At 38.2% G+C, this 21,758-nt stretch overlaps 1 protein-coding gene across 9 annotated transcripts in view; it reads left to right on the top strand.

Annotated features, from left to right (window-relative positions):
• The window catches only part of GRIK1 (glutamate ionotropic receptor kainate type subunit 1), a 410,134-nt gene that overhangs the window by 350,606 nt on the left and 37,770 nt on the right, over positions 1-21,758 (top strand). For 4 of the 9 annotated variants that reach the window (XM_040980711.1, XM_040980709.1, XM_040980712.1 and 1 more), the window contains 5 exons: positions 5,340-5,447; positions 7,756-7,800; positions 13,163-13,276; positions 15,340-15,543; positions 16,728-16,951. In XM_040980711.1, the coding sequence (XP_040836645.1) occupies positions 5,340-5,447; positions 7,756-7,800; positions 13,163-13,276; positions 15,340-15,543; positions 16,728-16,951 (695 nt within the window). The remainder of the gene's footprint in view (positions 1-5,339; positions 5,448-7,755; positions 7,801-13,162; positions 13,277-15,339; positions 15,544-16,727; positions 16,952-21,758) is intronic. The other 5 variants (XM_040980713.1, XM_040980710.1, XM_040980718.1 and 2 more) reach the window with 2 other exon arrangements.

The following is a 21,758-nucleotide window of genomic DNA, read 5'->3' as shown; positions in this document are numbered from 1 at the left end:
AGCAGGTTGAGAACCAGGGAGACCGGAAGGAGCAGCGCCCAGGACGAGGGCAGTAGAGGGTAGGATGAGATATTCCCTTACAAGCCAGTGAAACAAACAGGAAGAAGCAAAATTCCTCCTTCCTTGCCTATTGTCCTGCTTAGACCCTCAGCAGATTATCTTCTATTCACCTACAATTGAAGAAGGGAAGAAATCTACCTTCCTGACTACCAGTTCCATTGCTAATCTGACCTGGAAATTCTTTCTGACAGTCTCAGAAATCCTGTTTTATACGGGAAACCAGTGACCCAGGCAAGGTGATTCATAAAAATAACCATCACCTCCAACATGAGCTTACGGATACATCAGTTTATCCAACTGTGCTCTGACATAAAAATCAGACAGATTTTTTTCACAAATTCTAAGAAAATAATGCATTGCTACAAAAACTAGTAAGTGGTTTGTGAGTGCAAAGGAGTCTCTGCTGAATGGGTGCCATGAAAAACAATGGGTCATCGGGCCATAAATAAATCAAGGGTCAGAGATCCGGATTTGGGGAATAGGAAGAGAGAAATCTCTGAGCCTATGGAACTGTATCACAACATTTTTTTAAAGTAAATATAAAAGAGATCAGGGAAGAGAAGGGATATTCCTTTATAAATGATTTTGTAATAAACATCATCTGGGAGTGAACATTTGCTGCAGTAGCTGACATCACTTGGAATGGTGTCTGGTTTCCATCCTGACTCCTCCACTTTCGGTCCAGCTTCTTACTAATGGGTGGCCTGGAAGACAACAGGTGACAAATCAAATCCGTGGGCTTCTGTTACATGTGTTTTACCATAGCTAAGTTCTAGAACTCCTGATTTCCACCCGGCATATTGTTGTGGCTTTTGGGGAAATAAGAGAGAGAGAGAAAAAGAGAGAGAGAGAGAAAGAGAGAGAGAGTCTGTTGGCTCATTCTCTCTCTCAAATAAAATGAAAATAAATAAAAATTTAAAAACTATGTACAACCTTAAGAAGAGAACATAAATAAGATATTAATGAAAATTTTTCTAATTTTTACCTCTCAATTTCTATTTTTTGTTTATCAGAAAATGAGTTCATGAATAATAAAGAAAAAAAAATTACACTATGTCATTTAATTGCTATTAAGAAGTTAAAAGTTCCTAATACAGAGTAGAAATTAAAGCTGTTTCCTAAAATAGGGACAACAATTTAAGTGTGTTTTCAGATAATTATGCTATAATTGTCCCCACTGCAATGTTTGACTACATAAAGCAAACAAATTGTAGCTATGAATAATGTAATTATAAATGATTATCTAAATTGCATATGTTTTAGTCTTGTCCCAAAAAGTGAATTCCTTATAAATCTTATGCATCATATCCAGGAACTATTCATTGTACATTTGACCTAATCAATAGTATTCATAATGATTAATAAACATTTTAAAATACAAAGAACATATATAGAAATGCAAACATGGGCAAACATAGTAATGAGGAAAAATTGACTTTGAAGGTCAAAGCAACAATTCTGTGAAGAATCAGGCAGTGTGTCTGGATATTTGAAGGAAGCATTGTCAGAGTGGCAAGAGGAAGGCTTTTTGCCACTTGGATGAACCGGGATGAAAGCGAGAAGTGGGGATTACTCTGCATGAGTTACTGGAACACTAAGCTCAAGAATAAAACCAGCTCAGGAAAACTCAGACACAATAAACATACTTAGTGGAAAAGATATTGGATTTCTGAACTGGGTTTTTAGATCTTGCCATGAGCCGTATACTACATAAATAGATGAATACTACCAATTCAGGACATTTTCAGTGTCCCTTGTACTCCAGACAATATAACAAATTGATTCACAACCTGACCCCCATCAGGGAAAAGTTGCTTTTAGGGAAAAGCTTGGGAAAATTCCATAGAATTGAATCAAGGTAACTGCCTCCTTCCAAACAAATCAGCAGGGGTTAGAATCCTACCTTATTTAGAAGTACAAACACCTGAACACTGATATTGTATAAACCCCTAACACTGAAGGGCTTTGTATGGGCCCCAAAACATGGACTAATTGCTTTCAGCACTCAGGCAGATGCTGTGAACCTAACATTGGAACCTGCTTCAGAGCTCTCGTGTAACCCTCCAGTTCTGAAAGTCAGTTTTGGGTTTGCAAAATAAAAATGATGAGCACAGTGCAAAAGTGTAATTGAAGTATAAGGGGAAAAAGAGATTGCCAAGTCAGGAGGCATATCAAATATTGCCAGAAAGTCATCCCCTATGTGCAATTGTTGTAACGGCCAGAGTAACCATAGGTGTTACCATAGACAAGTAAAGGAAAATTCATCTCGATTTTTTAAATTTTTATATTTTTTTTAGATTTATTTATTTGAAAGGCAGAGTAAGAGAGAGAGAGAGAGAGAGAGACTTCCCATCAGGTGATTAACTTCACAGTGATTGTAACACTTTGGACTGGGGCTGGGCCAGGCTGAAATCAAGAGTCCAGAACTGATCTGAGTCTCCTGGATGGATGGCAGGGGCTCAGCACATGCACCATCTTGCTCTGCATTTCAGAGTTTATGGACTTGTACCATAACATTACAAATAAAATAGAACAATCATTTAAAAAGTAAAGAAATGGGTGGAGAGCTTGATCAGAAGTGGAGCCACAAGGATGGGAACTGCTGCTCTGAAACGGAATGCCGATTTGCAAGGGGTGTTGTAACTCACTGTGTTATAGCCAGTCAAGCTATCTCACTGTTTCAAACTAGTGCTAGTGTTAGGTGTCACTGAATTCTCTGTGGGCCATAAGCCCTACGGCCCTGCTTTTATTTTTCTTTTTCAACATCCTACAGGTGCTAGGGCAACTGTCACCTAATTTGCCCTCCAGACCATTCAAACAAGAGGGGGGATCTTTTTCTGTCCATGCCTCATATTTTGATATTAATTTTATTTAAATTCCAGCATCATCAATGACAAAATGTGCCTCTATAATGATAGTCATTCCACCTGATTGTCTGTCATTAAGTATATTTTGAGTAGCTATTTTGCTTCACAATGTTTAGGTTGATTTGTTGACATAATCTTTATGGAATTCTGTCCATCCTACTGTGGAACTGTTTTCTGTTAATAGTGATTGGGAAGCATATCCAGGTTAGCAACTGGTGAAGTGTCAGCTAAGGCACTTGTGTTCACTATTAGAACGCTTTGGTTCCATTCTTAGATCCAGGTTCTGACTCCACTTATTACTAAAGTGGACCCCGAGAGGCTCTGGTGATGGCTCGAGTAACAAGGAAAGCACCTAGGGATTAGATACCCAGCTCCCAGCGTTGGTTCACTCTAGCCTGGCTGTTGCAGGCACTTGGTGAATAAGCCATTGGATGGGAATTCTCTATCAATCAACCAACCATTTGCCTGTCTTTCTGACACCCTGTCAAGTAAATGATTTTAAATTTAATTGCATTTAAGTTGATGAAGCAGGTGAATTTAAAATGTGTTATTTCTATATCCATATGTGGATATATGACTACAAATATATACATTTTGCTTTATGAGAACAACCTGCTATGTCCCTAGCAACAATCTCGACCTTTTCCACACCATCCTTCCCAATTCTGCTAAAACGCTCTCCCTATGAAGTGCATTCACCCGCAACACTCTTATGCTTAAAACATTCCTATGGTTCCTAAACATCTATTGAGCAATATCTAAGAATTTTAACATTATTCATAACACCTTTGTGAATTAAAGTGTGCCAGCCTTCCCACACTCATTTCTCAGCATTTCTTACCTTGCGTTGCAAACCTATGCAAATGTGCAATTTATTCCTTATTTCCTATTTTTCCTTCAACTGTGAATTTTTACTTAGCCAGTTTCTCATCCTTAGAGGGCTCAGGTATTCTTGCCTCTGGGAATCTTCTGCTGACTCATTTCCTTGCTGTTGGGATAAGTGCTTCTCCTCCACATTTGATTCAACACTCTGTGCTAATCTTTATCCTTACATTTGCTGTGCTTTATGCAAATGCATGAGCATGCTCATCCTCCTATAAATTGCTGCATGCTGCATTCCAGGCATTGATTCTGGAACATAGAAGATGCTAAATAAATGAACATTCTCCAAATGAACTAGCAGCAAATGAAATGAACCAACGTTTGCAATTGTCTTTTCTCCCCAGAGAGTAGTATGTTTTATATTTTCATTTGATGTTGATTTCTGTTTTTATGTTTTATATAACTCAGCTTGGAGGTCACAGGTATGTGACAAATGATTGTCAACAAAATCGGGGTCCTTTAGAGTATCTTCCTACAGATACAAAGTTTCAGAACTAAAAGCTATTTTATTCAAAGCTATCACTTAATATGATGAGTACCTACATGTTTGAAAAAACTACAAAAAGTTTATGAAAATGAGATTAAACAATAAGTTTTAACAAAACTAGTTTGAAACATATGTTTAGTCTTTCTTGGTAATACGCATTTCCCAAGAAATTTTTTCAAGAAGCCCCATAGGTATTCAAATGCAGACTGAGGCATATCATGATCTTCAATGTACAAATTATAATCTCAAGAAAGTGGATAGAACAACTTCAGTGTGAATCAGAAGGCCAGAAACTCAGCATGCTGACAGTGTAAAAGCCAGCAGGAGAGGAGATCTGGTGCAGCTATAGCAGCCCCACAAAGTGCTGGTTCACCCCTCCTCCTCTGCTCTACTTCAGAGGTCCTTAATGTCTGCATGATATCCACTCACACGGAAAGGGCATTCTACTTTACAAAATCCACCAATCAGCATGCCAATCTCTTCTGGAAACATACTGAAGGACACATCACAAGTCACCCTGTGCCTCAATATCTGAGTATCCCATGGCCTAATCAAGTTGATACAGAAAATTAAGCATCACAGCCTCGAGTCAAAGTCAAAATTTAGATTATTAGTAGCATGAATATCCATTATGTATTTCATTTCATGAAAATGAAAACAAATTACGGATAATAACTTTTGTAACAATTTATGCAATTAAATACAGTAGAGAAGCAGATTTGGATTGACCTTGGACAACAAATATTATGAGTCTAATCATTTTTTACTCCTTGTGAACATAATTTTACAATAATTCCTTCCCTCTTGCCATAAGGGTTAACAACATTCCAGGTAAGATGTTACAACTGACAAAATACATGAATGGTGATTAAATAGTAAAGCTGTCTGCTTTCAAGTTGCTAAGCCAATACAATTGTTTACAGTGAGTGGCCTGATCAAACCAAATAGTTAGATGCTGTGATGACTTTGAGATATTAAGATTTCCATGGATTTAGGTTTATGGCAAGTGTTTCACAGTAACACCACATTCCTTTTGTCCACAGGCTCGATGGGATGGCTTGACTGGGCGCATTACCTTCAATAAAACAGACGGCTTAAGAAAAGACTTTGACCTGGACATTATTAGTCTCAAAGAGGAAGGGACTGAAAAGGTAACGTCCCAAATAATCCACAAATCAGTAAATACCAGGCAGAAGAACACAGTACTCGGGCATTTTAGCTAAATTTAACACAGAAGCAGGGGAACGTTCAAGCAAGTGATTCTTGCATGTTCATTTAAGATGCTGTACTAGACTCTTCAGTTGCATATGCTATTAACAGCAATGCTAAACGATGTCTACGGGGTACTTGGTTTGGTGTTGTAAATGTGAGTATGTTATCACATCTATAATTCTATAAGTGGGTTGTTATCACGTCCATTTTTAAAGTATTTTAAGAAGCTGATTTTAGACTTGGAAAATCAGAGGCTATCAATGGTTTGTCTATGCAATAACATCCAAGAGATAGTCACAAATTAATTTTAATTGCAATCTATTGTAAGATTGATGAGAGAGGAGCAGAATAAATTAGAAGAGAGGCTCATTGGCTCAAGTTAGATTTGCAATCTTATTCATTTTAGGACAAACACTGAAACAATATCAGTGCCAGGTTCTCACTTCAGGGTTACTTTAACTCCCAATCCCTCAAAGTTAAACTTTAGTTTTAGTTCAGTGCAAATGTAAGTTGTTTAGATAATTATAAATCAGTTTAACTTATTCAGAAATTTTGTTACAATAACTTATGTATGCATGACTACAAATTGGAATTAATGTTTGCTGTTTGCCCTTTAGAATCGAAAGAAAACAATGTGAAAGCCCTACTCATCTGAACAACAAAAATCTAATCTTTCATCTTTCCCACTGTAGTGAACAAGATGTATGCTTAATGCTTTGGAAATAATTGACTATTTAATCGGTTTGAAATAGGCTGATATTTTAAAAATAAGGTAGTGCTATCAATTCAATAATTAGAATGCATTTTTTGGTACAAGTCTTACTCACCTCTTTTCCCTTTCCCCAAATAGCATGAATTGAAACAAAAGTTTAGTGAGTCTGAATAGAGTAGAAAGATGCCACTAGCATTGATATGTTTGAAGAAAATAATTATCCTGCATCCTTGAGAATACACATTATGTATGCAAGTTTTACGTTTCGGAGAAACCACTCCGATAGTTGGCACAACAGTTGCCCAAACACCACATCTGGGCGCCTGGCTTTGAGTCTCTCGTTCTGCTTCCAGTCCGCCTTCCTGCTAATGTGCACTCTGGGAGGAAAAACACTTCATCCATGTCACACATGTTTCTGATTTTCAGTTTCAGTCTGGCCCCACCAAAATGGCTACTCCTCCTCATTTTCTGCCTTTCAGATAAATTAATAAATATTTCTAAAAAGGCCACTCCAGCCCCACACCCTCGGCCTCTTCTTCCCAATTTGCTCTTCATTGCTTAAACATGCTGACCAAGCGCATTCATCGATCTGTGGGATTTGAACTTCAGGGAGCACAAGAAAATCCATTGTGGTAGAAAAGCTTTTGATTTTTTTTCTCAAGAAAATGTCTCATTCTGTAAACAACCCTGTTTCTCCTTTTTTCTTCTCTTAATGTGCAGCATTGAAAGGGAAAAATCTGTTAGGGAAACATCTTTTTGGCTCAAATGAGTGACAAAATAGAAGAAACCATTGTTAGGCTTCATAGCTATTTATACATTGCAACATTATGCACCATCTGTTGGTGCCTTTTTATTACAGTGAAAGGTGGAAATACATGAAAGTATTTTCTGTGTGCTTCTCTCTTCCTAGTTTGCAATAACGCTTCTTTCTGTAGGTGGCTTGGGCTCAATTCCTCAAAGGCTGGTTGGGTGTCCAGGAAACGGGAGAGGCCAGTACAGCTCATTGAAGAGCTAAGAAGATAAATCTCTACCTGTTCTAGGGTATCAGCCTGTTCTAGGGTCTTAAGAAAAAGCTCTTTTCTCACAAGCACATAGATTCTACCACCTGGAAACCCACAAAGAATAAGTCATCAAACATGCTTTTTCTTTTAGTGTAGGAATTGTGTGTGTGTGTGTGTGTGTGTGTGTGTGTGTGTGTGTGTGTGTGTGTGATTGATATCAGTCAAGCAGACATTTTTTTTTAAGGAATGAGGAAGATCCCCTTAATATCACATTTTAACATACACATCTAAGCATTCTCTAAGTCATTTTATGTATGTGAAATTAAAAATAGAATCTAGCCACCAAATGATCTGTTCATCTGTGTGCAGTATCTATTGTCAGGCTTCATGTTGAATTAAGTGCCAAGACTCCAAATGATGGGGGGTGGGATTTAATACTCTCGGGATTCACATACTGGGATACCTTTTGGCTCCATGTTCCATTTTAATGAAGTGTTATTTTTTTGTTGTTTTATTTTTCCCTCTGAAACCAAGGCTGCTGGCGAGGTGTCTAAACATTTGTATAAAGTATGGAAGAAGGTTTGTACCTAACTACAACTGCAGGAGATCTGGAAATGGGGTGGGGGAAATTCATGGAAAATCCTTTATTCCTCAGTGTCCCAGAGCAGTGGCTCTCCAATTGCAGTTTAGAGGTGATATTTTCCACCTAAGGGGAGGGTGGAGTGATGGAATGCATCCCCTCCTGACCACATTATCCTGACTTGCAAAGAGGCTTGCAGCAGATTCAATAATGATAGATGAAATATTTCCCCCTATATAGATTTGCTTCTCCCAGACAGCATCAGTCGCCTTTGGAACTGAACGCAGGCAACAGCAACAGACGCAGGCACTGGTCCATTTATATTCCTTCTCTAATCACAAAATGTTTTCCCCAGGGGGCAAGAAAGCAACAATAGATTTGATCATCAGATAGGCCAAAGCCTCTCTCAAAAGGCTAGAACATCTCCTTCAATGTCAGTGTGACAAAATATGAGGCATTTTCTGAAATTCCCTTTTCTCATGAGTTATCTTTGTTCTAAGCGCTATTGTCCTCAGATGTGGCAATTTGTTTTAGAACCACAGTTTCCAGAGGACAAAACCATTAGAAACCTTGGAAGGGAAATGAGATTATCTTGTAAATTATACCACCCACTATTTCATAGTTCATTGTACAGTACTGTGTTGCCTGTGGATATGCATCAATTTGTATACACAAATGTTAGACAGTAACAACATTTGGATCTGGGAAACAACCAGTAATAGCAGTACCTCTCTCTCTCACCTGCTCTCAAATTATTTGCAAAAAAAAAAAACAAAAAACAATTGTTGATTGGTGAACAGATATTATATTACTTCATATTATTCACTTGAGCACTTTGGTCATCAGGTCCACCTTCTTTCAAACTATAATATAAGTCACACAGAATGTAAAAAATAAAAAATTTAATCTGTAGCTAAAAAGTTGAAAAAAAATCCCTCTTTAATTTTTTAAAAAACACAAACCTAATAACCTTGTCTTAATCATTAATAAACCTTGCTAGTGAAGACATGTAGAACTGAGCCGGCTTTCTAAGTGGTAGTAGACACGTCAACCCAGCAGGGCCCCAGAAAGTAACTTATTACACTAATACAGCTTGAGCCATGCTGAATTCATCCAAGCCAAAAAATTATCAGGAATGGCTGGCAAATTATGCACAGGGGAGGGGGAATGTCCTCTATTTGCCACTAAACTGCAATATCCACCCTGCATCCTAGGAATGTAATTCCTTGGCTTTGCTTTTTTGTGCCTTTTTGCCCTTTCTGCCCTGACAACCCTTTGTTGCCCACATTGTAAGCTGTACATGCCGTGGTCTGCTGTTCTGTGTTACGACTCTTCACCAACAGTTCATCCCTGTGCATCCCAGCACAGGGGACCCCTGCAGTTTCAATAATCACATTGGTCTTTCCCAAGAAGACTCCATGAGAAGAGAAAGATCCATCCCCAGTCTCTGTTTTCAATCCTCTGACCTCTTGTGGTGCGCAACTATTTGCTAGAGATTCTTTCCAAAACAGAGATACAGCAATCTTTAAGAAGTCCTCCGTTAAATATGTTTTAATGAGGCTCATGATATGGAAAACAGATATATCTTTATTTTTGTCCCTATATACCTGATCACTTCACTCAAAAAATTTTATATTTTGAGTTTGTGAACCTTCTTGAGGTTTGCAAGGTATCTGAACACACTTCTGTTACATCAGGTGTTTTTTTTTTTAAATGTTGACTTAATTTCCTTTTGTTGTCACATTCAACCTTTTCCTTGGTTGTTCTAAATGACAAATGACTGCTGTTTCACAACAGCTTCCACAGTAGCACAAGGCAGACCCAAACATTCTAGAAGTTTGAGTGTCCCTCTCCGCTAATAATTGATCTGGACTCCACATCTTCCCATGAGTCAATTACTACTATCTGTCTTGGGCATCAGGTTTGAAAATTGAGGTTCTGCTTCCTGGAGTCACTTCTCCAAGATTGTGGTCCAAGGCTGGAATGCAAATGGCTTGGTATCTCGCTCTCTGTTCTGCGCACCTTTTCTCCAGCCCAGCTCGATGAGTTAGAAAGGTTCTCTCTTCTTCAGAGAAACACATATGCTCGTCGACAATCTGTTAATTTATTTCAAGTAGCAAGTAAGGCCAGTTGACTACTTAGGCTTCACACATACACACTTCTACACACACATACACACACACACACATTTCTTTTCTATTTTGCTGATCAAAACATGTGAAAACAGAGACAGAGCGATTTGAGTTACAGTACACACTCTCCACTGCCCAGGGAAAGCTGGACTTCACTACTGGATCTTGATACTCTTTAAGTCTTCATTTAAAGAATCTTCTGCTACACAGTTAAAAGGAAAAAAAAGTCTCCTATCTCTTCTTGTAAGGAGGAACATTTTTCCTGACTGTCCCTTGGGCTCTTGGTTGACTGAAAACATTGTACAAGGTATGCTTACTTTCCATGCTGGTAGAAAGAAGGATAAAAACAAAAATCAGATTTCAAGATTTTGGACTGCATTTGTCTAAAAAAGTTTTGCTCCAAAACTGTTCCACAATGCCAACTTCAAGTATTATTTTAGATCTTTTAAACACAAACACACACACACATACACACACACACTTTGACACTTTGACACTAATAGAAAAAAAAAATAAAGGGAGCACACTCTATTACTTAATGGAGTGGCTAAAAGCAGTTTCTCAACTCTTCAATACTTCGTTAAAAATTAGGTTCCTTTCTCCTCAATGTCTAAGTTATGTTTTAATTAGAATTATGTTCAGTCCCCATTTTACTTTCACACAATCTTCATGGAATTAGGAATCAATAGCTCACTACCTAAAGTGTAGCTTTGGATTAAAAGCAGTACAGGTATATTCAGCTTGAGTTATTTTTCCTATAAACAAGGGTTTCTGCCTCAAAAATGTGGGAGAAGGGTTGGAGATTAAGAAGAATGAGACGAAAATGTCACCCTTTCCATGTTTAAAACTAATAAAAAAAAAACAACCCTGAGGATTCCTGAATGAGTACATTAATTGTGTGCGTTCCATGTGCCCGACACACTAGATCCCCGAAAGCCTGACTCTCGATGAAGCTGGCATGCATCCCAATTCTATCTCTATCACCCTCTTTGCAGTCAGTATCACAATACTTTTAAACTCAAAAAATAATCTTCAAACCCCGCATTTACAAAAATCTGCTTCTTTCTCTTACCAACTCTAATTAAGCATAGAGAACGCCAGTGAAATTGAAATAGTTTACACTAGCCTGTGAATATATGATAGTTGCCAAAACTCTCCCAGACCATTTATATCTCTAAAAAGAATACTTGTCAAGATGAATTAATTTCCAGTAAGTAAAATGAAAGAAATAGAAAATCTGAGAAGGAAGGGACTCAGTGTTCTCTGAAATGATAGTTTCTTTAATGGTGGTAAGTTTCTTTCTATCCTACTAGGCAGGAAATTCAGGTACAAAAGGGTTAAGCATCTCTCCCAGGTCACACACCGTAGTTCTGTTCCGCTCATGTCTGTCTGTAGAACTCACACTTGGACAGATGTGGGGGACATCCAGTCTGCATCCACAGAAAGCTCCAAGAGGCACATAAACCTATCAAGGCAACTGCAGACAGGACTCGGAATTCTGAGAATCGATAGCTAATAATTTCATATGACTCACAAATGATGATATAAATACACACAGAAAAATAAACTCCTTTAAAAAAGATCCCCTGTCCTTGAAAATGTCTTTACACTGCTAGAAAGTTTATTTACACATCAAGCCATGGATCTCAACATATGTCCAAGCATTGGTGTTCCTTATCAGCAAATTTAACTTCCTCTGTTCCCATAGCTCCTTTATCAACTTCTGAATTTATAAGAAAGACTTATGACAGCTTCCAAATTTTCTGTTCACAACAGTGTGGCTTGTAGAAATTCACTGTAACCATCATTTAAATAAACCTTCCTATTAACATTTGTGTAGCCCTTAACATAAGCTGACATCTCCACAAACGTCATCTCACTGGATCCTTTCCAATGCTCTATAAAGTATTTCATATTTAGAGAACCAAAACTCAGAAAGTTTACTGTCTTCTACAAGGTCACACAGCAAATGCCTGTCTGTTTCTGCCTGGCTATGAAATATTTATTCTCCAGAATGTGGCAGTAAATGACTATAACAGGCCTCAGATAAATGACTCAATTTCCTAGAATTTTCTCTTGACATTCCCCAGGGGCCAAACACATCAATGTTAAGGCTGTGAATCCCTAATCCAAAAGAGAGAGTGGTTTGGAGTTTTGAATATTTTTGGATCCAAGACGTAACAAGGCAGCTTAAGTCTGAAGCTATTTTTCCATAATATTTTTTAGTGGACCTGAGTTTTGATTATGATCCATAACATAAGATCAGATATGAAACTTTTCCCATATTTTATCTAGTTGGAGCTCCAAAGACTTTTGGATGAGCATTTTAGATTTTTGATTCTTGGATTAGAGACATTCACCCTGTATTTGCATATGACATAGTAATCCAGAAGTGATTTGGCCCCTGGGGAAAATTGCAAGTTGTGGGTTTTTAAAAGGCAAAGATTTTACTGTGTTGCCCATGATTGGTTCTGCGATAGGAGAATCAAAGAGCAATAAACTTGAGTGCCCTCCCTGAAGAAGTTCATGCTCAGATGGACAGATAAGACTGCCGATCATAGCCTTAGAACTGAATATTCTGAGTGCTCTCACCAGGGTCCACATACCTTCTTGGGACCCACAGAAATGCACCTGCCCAGGATTGATTCCCCATGAAGATGTGTTAGAATCTAGTCTATCACTCTTCCACTTTTTTCTTCCATTTGTCTTTCACTTTTCAATGCCCAACCATGTTCCCTGCTCTGTGTGGCCCATTCTTTATATATATTTTAAGGAACATGTTGACACTACGGGCAGCATAAAATTCGTATCAGAATGTAAGTGACACTATGGAAAAACTATCATCTGTCTTGTTCGTGTCTGTGATTTTCAATGCATAAAACCACGCCTGGAAGAGAAATAGGTGTACAGCAAACATGTGTTAGGAGGAAAACAGGGTACTCAGTTACTTATTAACCATTTGTAACTACTAGAAAGAACAATAAACACAATGAATTAAAAAGGAGTCTTCATTCCTCAGTCCCAAAGTGGACAAATATTCCCCATTGCATCGACACACTTCTTCCTCCACTGTTTCTCTTTCCCCACATTGAGTAATTTCCATTGTGATGCCCTGGTGTCCCAACTTGCAAGCCTTTGTGCCCATTTCTGGTGTGGGAGAGGTTTCTCTCTGGGTTAAATGTCACTGCAATGGAAAGCCAGCAGTTCTAACGTACTGTGTTCTGTGTAGATTGGGATTTGGAATTCCAACAGTGGGCTTAATATGACAGAGGGCAACAAAGACCGGTCCAACAACATCACTGACTCACTGGCCAACCGAACACTCATTGTCACCACCATTCTGGTAAGTCCACAGAGGGGAATTGAAATCATCTTATCCAAACCCTTACTTTAACCTTGGAAGGGTCCCTTAGCTGTCTTTATCATGACACGATTCATTCTGTATATGTGTATTTGTAACTAAAACATTTTAAAAATGTATTTGTACAAACTTACAAAAGGACTGAGTTGTAAGTATCCAGCAGGATTCTCAAGGTCTACCACCACCTCCAACCCATTCTCACCTCCGCTCTGTCCAGGCTACTGGGTCGTTGCGATCAGTCCTGAGGGGAAGGGAGAGAGAGTAAAGAGAGGGTCTTCCCCTGTACTCTCCAAGCACTCACAGATTGATTTTGTCTGAATCTCTGTAGTCTGTAACCACAGATCCTGCCCAGGCAATGACCCTGTGTCCAGCCTCCAACTGTAAAGGGCTCCAGAAGCACTCTTTCCTTCCTTTCGACCACCTTATGCCTGGGTCTTACTGGTTTCCTGATGTGATAAGTCCCTTCATGTTCATAACTTGCTCACGATCTCACTAGCACCTGCTCTGTTCTGTTCATAATTGAGAAAACAACCCCATTGTTCACCACTCCCCAGTGTTCACCTTCAAAGGAACGGGCATTCCACCTAGAGGTTAAGGCATCATGTCCCACACCACAGTCACTGTGCTACATTCCAGCTCCAGCCCCAGACTCCTGCCTCTTGTCAAGGCACATCATAGGAGGCAGTGGTGACAGCTCAAGGACGTGGGTCCATGCCACCAACACGGGAAATCTGATTTTGTTTTCTAGCTCCCGCCTTCAATCCAGTACAGTCCTACCCACTGATGATATTTGAAAAATGAACCAACAAATGGAGCTTTCTGTCTACTTGACTGTCAAAAATAAATTAGATTATTTAAAGTCTTGTCCCCTGTCAGAACCTTGATTTTACCTTATCCAGCCACCATACACCTGTTCTTTGTATAGCTTGCCCCCTTTTTTTTCACCTAAGAGAGTTGGGATGAAGGAGCCTTTTTCTGAAATTTTTACTTACAATACCTTTAATCTATAATGCCAAAACAATTTACTTACAGAAATGTAATATTTTGTATTGTACTTGCATGATCTGAGTACTAGCTATTTGAAGGCAAATCTAAACATAATGAACACATTGGTAACTATTACAATTTTCCAAGTTACAATGAACTTTCATTTGGGTAAATGAGTGTTACGAAGGTTATACATAGCAGAAACATTCAGTAGTCTTGAGAGACTTGTTACAGCGATTTTCCAGGTGTGAAATGTGAGCCGATTTCAATGAACAACATTGAACCAATGAGAAAACACAGTAGTGCCATTGGGATAGAATGTTCTGAATGAACTCAACCAAACTGTAAGATATGCGATCTCACTAAAGTTGATATGATATTTAGATGAGGAAGTAGGAACACTTAGTGATATGACTAAATAGCAGGATGATAGACTTGTGAATGTTGTTGAAGGACTATACTGTTGTAATATGGAGGAAAACAGAGGAGAGTAGGAGGAATGAGGAGGGTGAAAGGGGAAATTCCTATGGAATTTTCCTATGGAAATGCCTATGGAACTGTATTAGGAAAACTTAAAAAATAAATTAATAAAATAAAATAAATTTAAAAAATCTTAGGGAGGGAAGCCCGAAGAATGAAATGAGATATTTACTAATTTTAAGTACTCTTTTGAAAAGACACTGGGCTCTTTGATAAAATCCTAGAGCCTTACAAAGGAAGCTTGGCTGTGGACACAATTGGAGGCAAGGCAACTGGGTCTCCAGTGCCCTCTGAGATTTCCCACATACAAAGTCTGAATGTGCCTGTGTTTCTATCACACCACTCACTCACAGTTCCACCCTCATGCATAGAGGGAAAACTTACATCCAAAGAGGCAGAAGGGAAAGATGAAACAGTAAGTGTTTTGCATCTGTAGAGGGCAGAGGTGGGACAACAGTTAGATGAACAGAATAAGTAATGGATTTCAAATACATTCTTAAAATTCGTTATCAAAATATTTTGTTTTCTGGCTGTTGATGGAGTAAATACTTCTCTATAACACTTGGTTTTTTATGCAGGAAGAACCCTATGTGATGTACAAGAAATCAGATAAACCTCTGTATGGAAATGAAAGATTTGAAGGGTATTGCCTGGATCTATTGAAAGAATTGTCAAACATTCTAGGTTTCATTTATGATGTTAAGCTCGTCCCTGATGGCAAATATGGAGCACAGAATGACAAAGGAGAATGGAATGGGATGGTCAAAGAACTCATAGATCATGTAAGCAAAAAGTACCATCTGGGTTTCAGCGTATGTGAGAAAACATCAAGACACAGGGAAAAATGACTCAATCAGAAGATTTTTTTAAAAATTATGTTATCAAAGTGGTATTTTTTAAAAGGAATACAAAAATTTAAAAAACGATATTTTTTACTTATCAACTGGACTGGTGCTTAAATTAGATAAAAAATTCTAAGCTCATAACAAAATTGTATCTTATCTGTTAATATGACCAACTTGTTCATTATTTTCTCACATGCCCCTCTCTATTTCTAGTATTGTAGAATTTCACTTGTTTGTGTTTTTAATTGATACATTATGATACACATTTATGGTATGGCGTAACATTTCAATATATGCTAAAACAGCCACTGCTCAGATGTTGTATTGTAAATATTCTAAATTGTTCTTCTAGCTACTTTGCAGTGTGTAATGCATTGCAGTAACCCATCGTTATCCCTGCATGCTGTGGCATGGTATTTCCCCTATCCAGCCCATCCTTTCCTTAACCCTCCATCCATCCTGCCCCCATCCCCTGTCTCAGTACTAGCAAGCATTATTCTATTCTTGGTGAGATCAATCTTCATTTCAAAACAGCTCTAAATTTACAAGATGGGAATTTTGAGGTAGAAATGCAAAAAGTTCCCACCTCAAAGAAAGCACTTTCATTTGAACACGGAATATTGATTACTATTGACAAGGAAGAGTGAAGTAGATTAATGGAGTTCTGGTAAAACAAATTAGAGGAAGCTGGATGAGGTACATTGCTGGTGACAGATTAACATGAAATCAACCTTTGAGTGATTCAACATTTACACAAGCACAATCTGCACCTGTCTCTCTGTGCCTGATCTCTTCACTTAACATGATGCCCTCCAATTCACGTTTCATATGCCCCTTTTTAAGAAATCGTCTTATATTTTCTCTCTCATTTATCCCCATAATGATTTATGAATGCTTATGTGTATTTCTCTCATGCCTTCTAGTTTCTTCTTATCGATAAATACTATTTAATAAGCATAAATATGTAAACTGAGGCTTTTATATTAAACCAAACATCAAGGAGGCTTCATGTATGAGAAACATTTCAAGCTGAGACTAAGGATCAAGAGAACTCAGCAAGTCCTACACAGCTGCAGAGAAGTGTGACACCCAAGCTGACAGTTTGTAACTTGCCTTTGCAGAGGGCTGATCTGGCAGTGGCTCCCTTGACCATCACCTATGTCAGGGAGAAGGTCATTGACTTCTCCAAGCCCTTCATGACGCTGGGCATCAGCATCCTGTACCGGAAACCCAACGGCACTAATCCAGGTGTCTTCTCCTTCCTCAACCCCCTGTCGCCAGACATCTGGATGTACGTGCTCCTAGCCTGCTTGGGGGTCAGTTGTGTACTCTTTGTGATTGCAAGGTAAGTTCAAGAACTCTTGAATTCACAATTGCAGGTCAGCACTAATCTCAGACTCACCTGTGTGATCTACTGGAAGACAAAAGTAGAAATTTTAACGGTCACTTTTAATTTGGTCTCTTGGCTTCTTTTCTTCAGGTTTTCAGACGAGATCGGGCGCGTTCAGGGTGGTATGGCCGTAGACTTCTTCAGGTTTTCAAATAAAAGCCACTCTGTAAATGAGTGTCTTCCAATTATAGATAGGAATGAAGATAATTTTTAACTATTTAATTTTTATCAGTATTGCAAACAACATAAGGTAGTTAGCTGTTCATTTTCCCTGAATTATTTTATCATGGAATCAATAACTCACTTAATAAATCTAAACATATTTCAGAGATAATCATAAAGTGATGTCAACATTTTTGACTCTGAGAGTATCTGGATACAAAAAACAAGAAGAACTTGTCTAGGAACTATCAGAAATAATAAGAAATCCTGGAATAAAAAGATAATAGACTCCTCAGATGCAAAGATAGCAGTTGAAAACTGATTTTTGAAAAACAATACAGCATTTACCACAGAATCATAGAAATAACTCTGGGAGGACAGATGGTTTATGCAAATATTCCGAAAACAAACAAAAAAATGTGTTACCCTTAAGATTATTCAGTTTAGATTTTTTTTTTAAATTTAACTCTATAGTTGACTATTGTGCTCTACACAAAATATCAAAGAACTTTTATCCCTTCCAATAGACCATGTTTTCTGTGTTAAACTTGAGACAACCATTTTGTATTCCACTTGGCCAAAGTGTTCACTATCTCTGGATTAACTGTATAAAAATCATAATTATGTTTGAATGACTCTAGTCATTTTCACTCTTGTTCAACAAAATTAAGAAACATTTTCTAATCAATTTGTGTTTCCCTCTAGGAATTTCTAAGAGAAGTATTTCTTCGTGCTAGCTCTCGGTCATTGTCCACTGTCTGATTGTGATTAATTCCAGGGAGTGCTTTCCCTAATGTAGTTATAAAGGAAGCTTGGAGACAATCCAAACTGGAAGGGCCTTATATATCCACAAAGCAGAAAGAGCCCACTGAACAAATGGGTGATCTCATATGTGTGTACATACATATATGTATTTAAGATGAAATGGATATTTTGATGTTCTCTATACCTAACAAAGTGTACTGCTACCAAATCCCACTATATTTTTAAATAGTGAAGGAAGCTGTTCCCCCATATCTTTAACCTCAGGAAATAGAAGGCAGAAAGTGTATATGGTGGTATTGTCCTTTGGTATGTTACTACTTTAAATTAATACTTCTTAACTGGGAGAGATGAACTTCCCCAGGATACTCAGCAATATCTAGAAGCTATAATTGGTTGGTAAGTTACCATTCTTGGTAACAGAGTCCAAGGCATTACTTGTTATCTGACAGTGCAGCCCAGTCCCGCCACCGAATCAAGAATTGTTAACCCCAAAATATCAAAGTGCCAAGTCATCTTCAAAAGGAATGAGAGTTTGAATATCAAATTTTCAAAAACAAAGAAGGAAGGAAGGAAAGAAAGAAAGGAAAGGAAAAGGAAAGGAAAAGGAAGGAAAGGGAAGGGAAGGGAAGGGAAGGGAAGGGAAGGGAAGGGAAGGGAAGGGAAGGGAAGGGAAGGGAAGGGAAGGGAAGGGAAGGGAAGGGAAGAAGGGAAGGGAAGGGAAGGGAAGGGAAGGGAAGGAAAGGAAAGGAAAGGAAGAAAGGAGGGACGGAAGGAAAGAAAGAGAAGGAAGAAAGGAAGGAAGAAAGAAAAAAGAAAGAAAGAAAGAAAGAAAGAAAGAAAGAAAGAAAGAAAGAAAGAAAGAAAGAAAGAAAGAAAGAAAGAAAGAAAGAAAGAAAGAAAGAAAGAAAGAGGAAGGAATGAAGGAAGGAAGGAAGGAAGAAAGAAAGAAATCATTCACAGTCGTGGGTGTCCTGGCTTTTGTGAGGTTACCATAGACCAGCTGTTGGATAAGTGACTTTGGAGAAGCAACTTCTAACAATGAACAACCATCTTAACATCAATTCATTGTTGTGTTCCTCTGCCTTGGGCATCACACCAGTAAAAATAGGGCAAAAGAAACATCACTTTCCACCTTTCTAATCTGTGAATCCATATAGGCATTGATGTGGATGAATAGACAGATAAGGCAATGCTAACAGGCAAGTGCATTATTTATTGCCATGAATCGATCAAACCCAGAAGGAGAAAGTTTGTTAGCAGCACTTGGAAGTTTTCCCAAGCTACTGGTTGACACTACCTTTGGATGTTTCAGCTTTTGTCCTGAAATCACATTATGTCATTAGAAGATATCAGAATATTGTAATACCTGGTAGTTTCCTCTTTTTCTGCTCAGTTATTGGTGATCAGATGTCTGTCTTTCAACCTCATATATCCCATTTCTGTTCAAATCGTGACATCTTTTCTCAGCAATAGACCATCCCTTGCTTATTAGGTTTATTCTTTTTGTCTCTTCTCTTCACTGCCTTTCCCTTGCTCTGGTTTTTGAGAAAGCAGAGGTGGTATGCATCAAATACACAAAGAGCATGACAATAAAATATGCAAAATACAAAGACAAAGAAAGGAACAGTGGCCCCATTGCACTGTCATGAACTGAACCTTCAGTAGTCATTCATCTTCTCTACACTTAGAATCTGTCTCTGCTTCTAATTTTCACAATCACCGGAAAAATAGGCAGAGATCCCCTAAAACAAAATTTTCAGTGAATGAGTGTTGCATTGCTTCCAACATCATAGTTTGAGATTGTGAATTCAGTCACCCTACACCAGCAAGCTAAGAGATAAATTGATTTTCTATTAAAAAAGTGTGTTGGTTTTCATACTAAGTTGTTGAAGTGGAAATGAAAAAATAGTTGATCCATAATAATCTTTTGCTCTTTAAAGAGGCTTTTTAATTTCGGTTGTGAAGTACATCCTTTTATGTTCTTTTAAATGGGAAAAAAAAAAAAGCCCATTATTGCATTTAAGCTAATGCTCCAACTAGATAGATGCTTGAAAATCATTTGCTGAACTTAATAAAATTTATGAATTTGTACATATTAATGGGGCCAACTTAGGAAAGCAAGATATATATATATATATATATTGCTATCATGGTAACAAATGCTCATGTCTGTGCTTTTATTGTGTTATTAACTTTGTACTCTTGAAAAAAATTTAATTTATGTATATCATGAACACAGGATTTGAATAATCCAAATGTCCCAATAAATGTGTTTAAAATGTATGATTTATGTTGACATCTTTCAAATAATCCCTGTTTAAAGTCGACATTCAGCAAAACAAAAATCAAGAAACCCTTGAGAGCAGACTGTAAGGTTACAGCACAAACCGAAACATCATGAGCTCAAGGCTTTCTTTGCTGAACGTGGATGGATCTACCTCTCTTGAATGAAGTCCAGTGCTTTTCTCAGCCATAAAAAAAACAGTCTGTTAATTTAAAAAGCTTCACTGTGAGAATCATTTTGTATCTGGCTCACAAGAATAAGCTTGCCAAAAGTAAGTGTAAAACCCAAATAAAGATTTCAGCATACGATTATTCCTCTGTATGCAAGCCTCAACAGAAATTGGAAACCTACCTGTCCCTTCCTTTATCAATGCACTAATGACCAGCATAGATTTCTGGAGAGTTCTTTGGAGATAACAGATTGAGATCATCATTGGTACGGGTCACATTCATCCTCTCTTAGACTTATGAATGCTGTCAGGCCATCACACGGGCTGTTTTAATCAGGTCATAGGAATTTCAAGCTGAAATATCCATACCCAAGCAATAGGTGGATCTATTAGAAAAAGTCAGTATCCTGAATCATTCTGTAACCTGTATAACATTCCTCAGTTCTAACAATTCAGAAGTCACTCAGAGCATTGGGGAGAAAGAACACACAACTCCGCTGAGCAAGCAGAACAGCATTGGTAGCTACAAGAGTTCCTGTTGCCACATTAAAGTGTGACTACTTATTTATCGGTTAGAACTATGAAGCATAGCGACAAGAAGAAATTAACAGCAACATTTCAAAGGGGAAAGTGGTGAACTCATAGCTTGGAGCTTTCCCAGGGGGTGCGGAGGGAGAAGACCAGCACATCAGGAGCTGGAGCTTGCTAGGATTTTAGGGTCCATTTGAAAATCCCGTTCTATTGAATGTGTAAGCCTCCTGATTTATTACCATAAATAATTTTAAATTATTGTGCAAGTGACAATGATATTGTTGAAGTAACGGCATCAGTACTCCGCATACTGGTTCAATTAGTAGGTTCATTAATACTGCTTTTCATTCCCTCGGCTCAGCAAACTACCATGGTTACAAGTGTGTATAAATTCAAAACTTAATTATATTGTTGAAGCAGTAATTAAAATGCATTTGCATGGCATTGTCAATTAAAGCTATATTCATAAGTTTTGCAGGAACCTGCACAGGGCGCCAGCTGCTGTGGAAAGCAGGATACTATCATGGCGAGAGGTCCCAGTTTCCTAAGACTTGACAAGGAGACACTGTACACTTTCCAGAAGGTGTTCAGGGGGTTAGAGGATAGCTTTCCATTAAGAGGAACTGTCTGCCCCATTTCTTGAGCATGATTCACAATGAGCCCTGCCTTTTGCTGTGGATAATGTATTCACCTCCAGCCCAGTTCTCCCTGATGTGTCAGCAGCCCGCTATTGTTTACTGCTGCAACCTTATGGCTGGAGAGCGCTCCGTATGTTCTCCTCAGCTTTATGGTGTTTTAACGTTGCTCTAACACTCCTGCTCCCATTCAGAGGCCCCAGTGGCAAATGGCAG

The sequence above is a fragment of the Ochotona curzoniae genome, unplaced genomic scaffold (assembly GCF_017591425.1).
Source record: "Ochotona curzoniae isolate NIBS_2020 unplaced genomic scaffold, NIBS_Ocur_1.0 contig_3498, whole genome shotgun sequence".
NCBI classification, from domain to species: Eukaryota; Metazoa; Chordata; class Mammalia; order Lagomorpha; family Ochotonidae; genus Ochotona; species Ochotona curzoniae.
The sequence above is the reverse complement of the archived record's forward strand: the minus strand, read 5'-3'. Positions and strand labels throughout refer to the sequence as shown.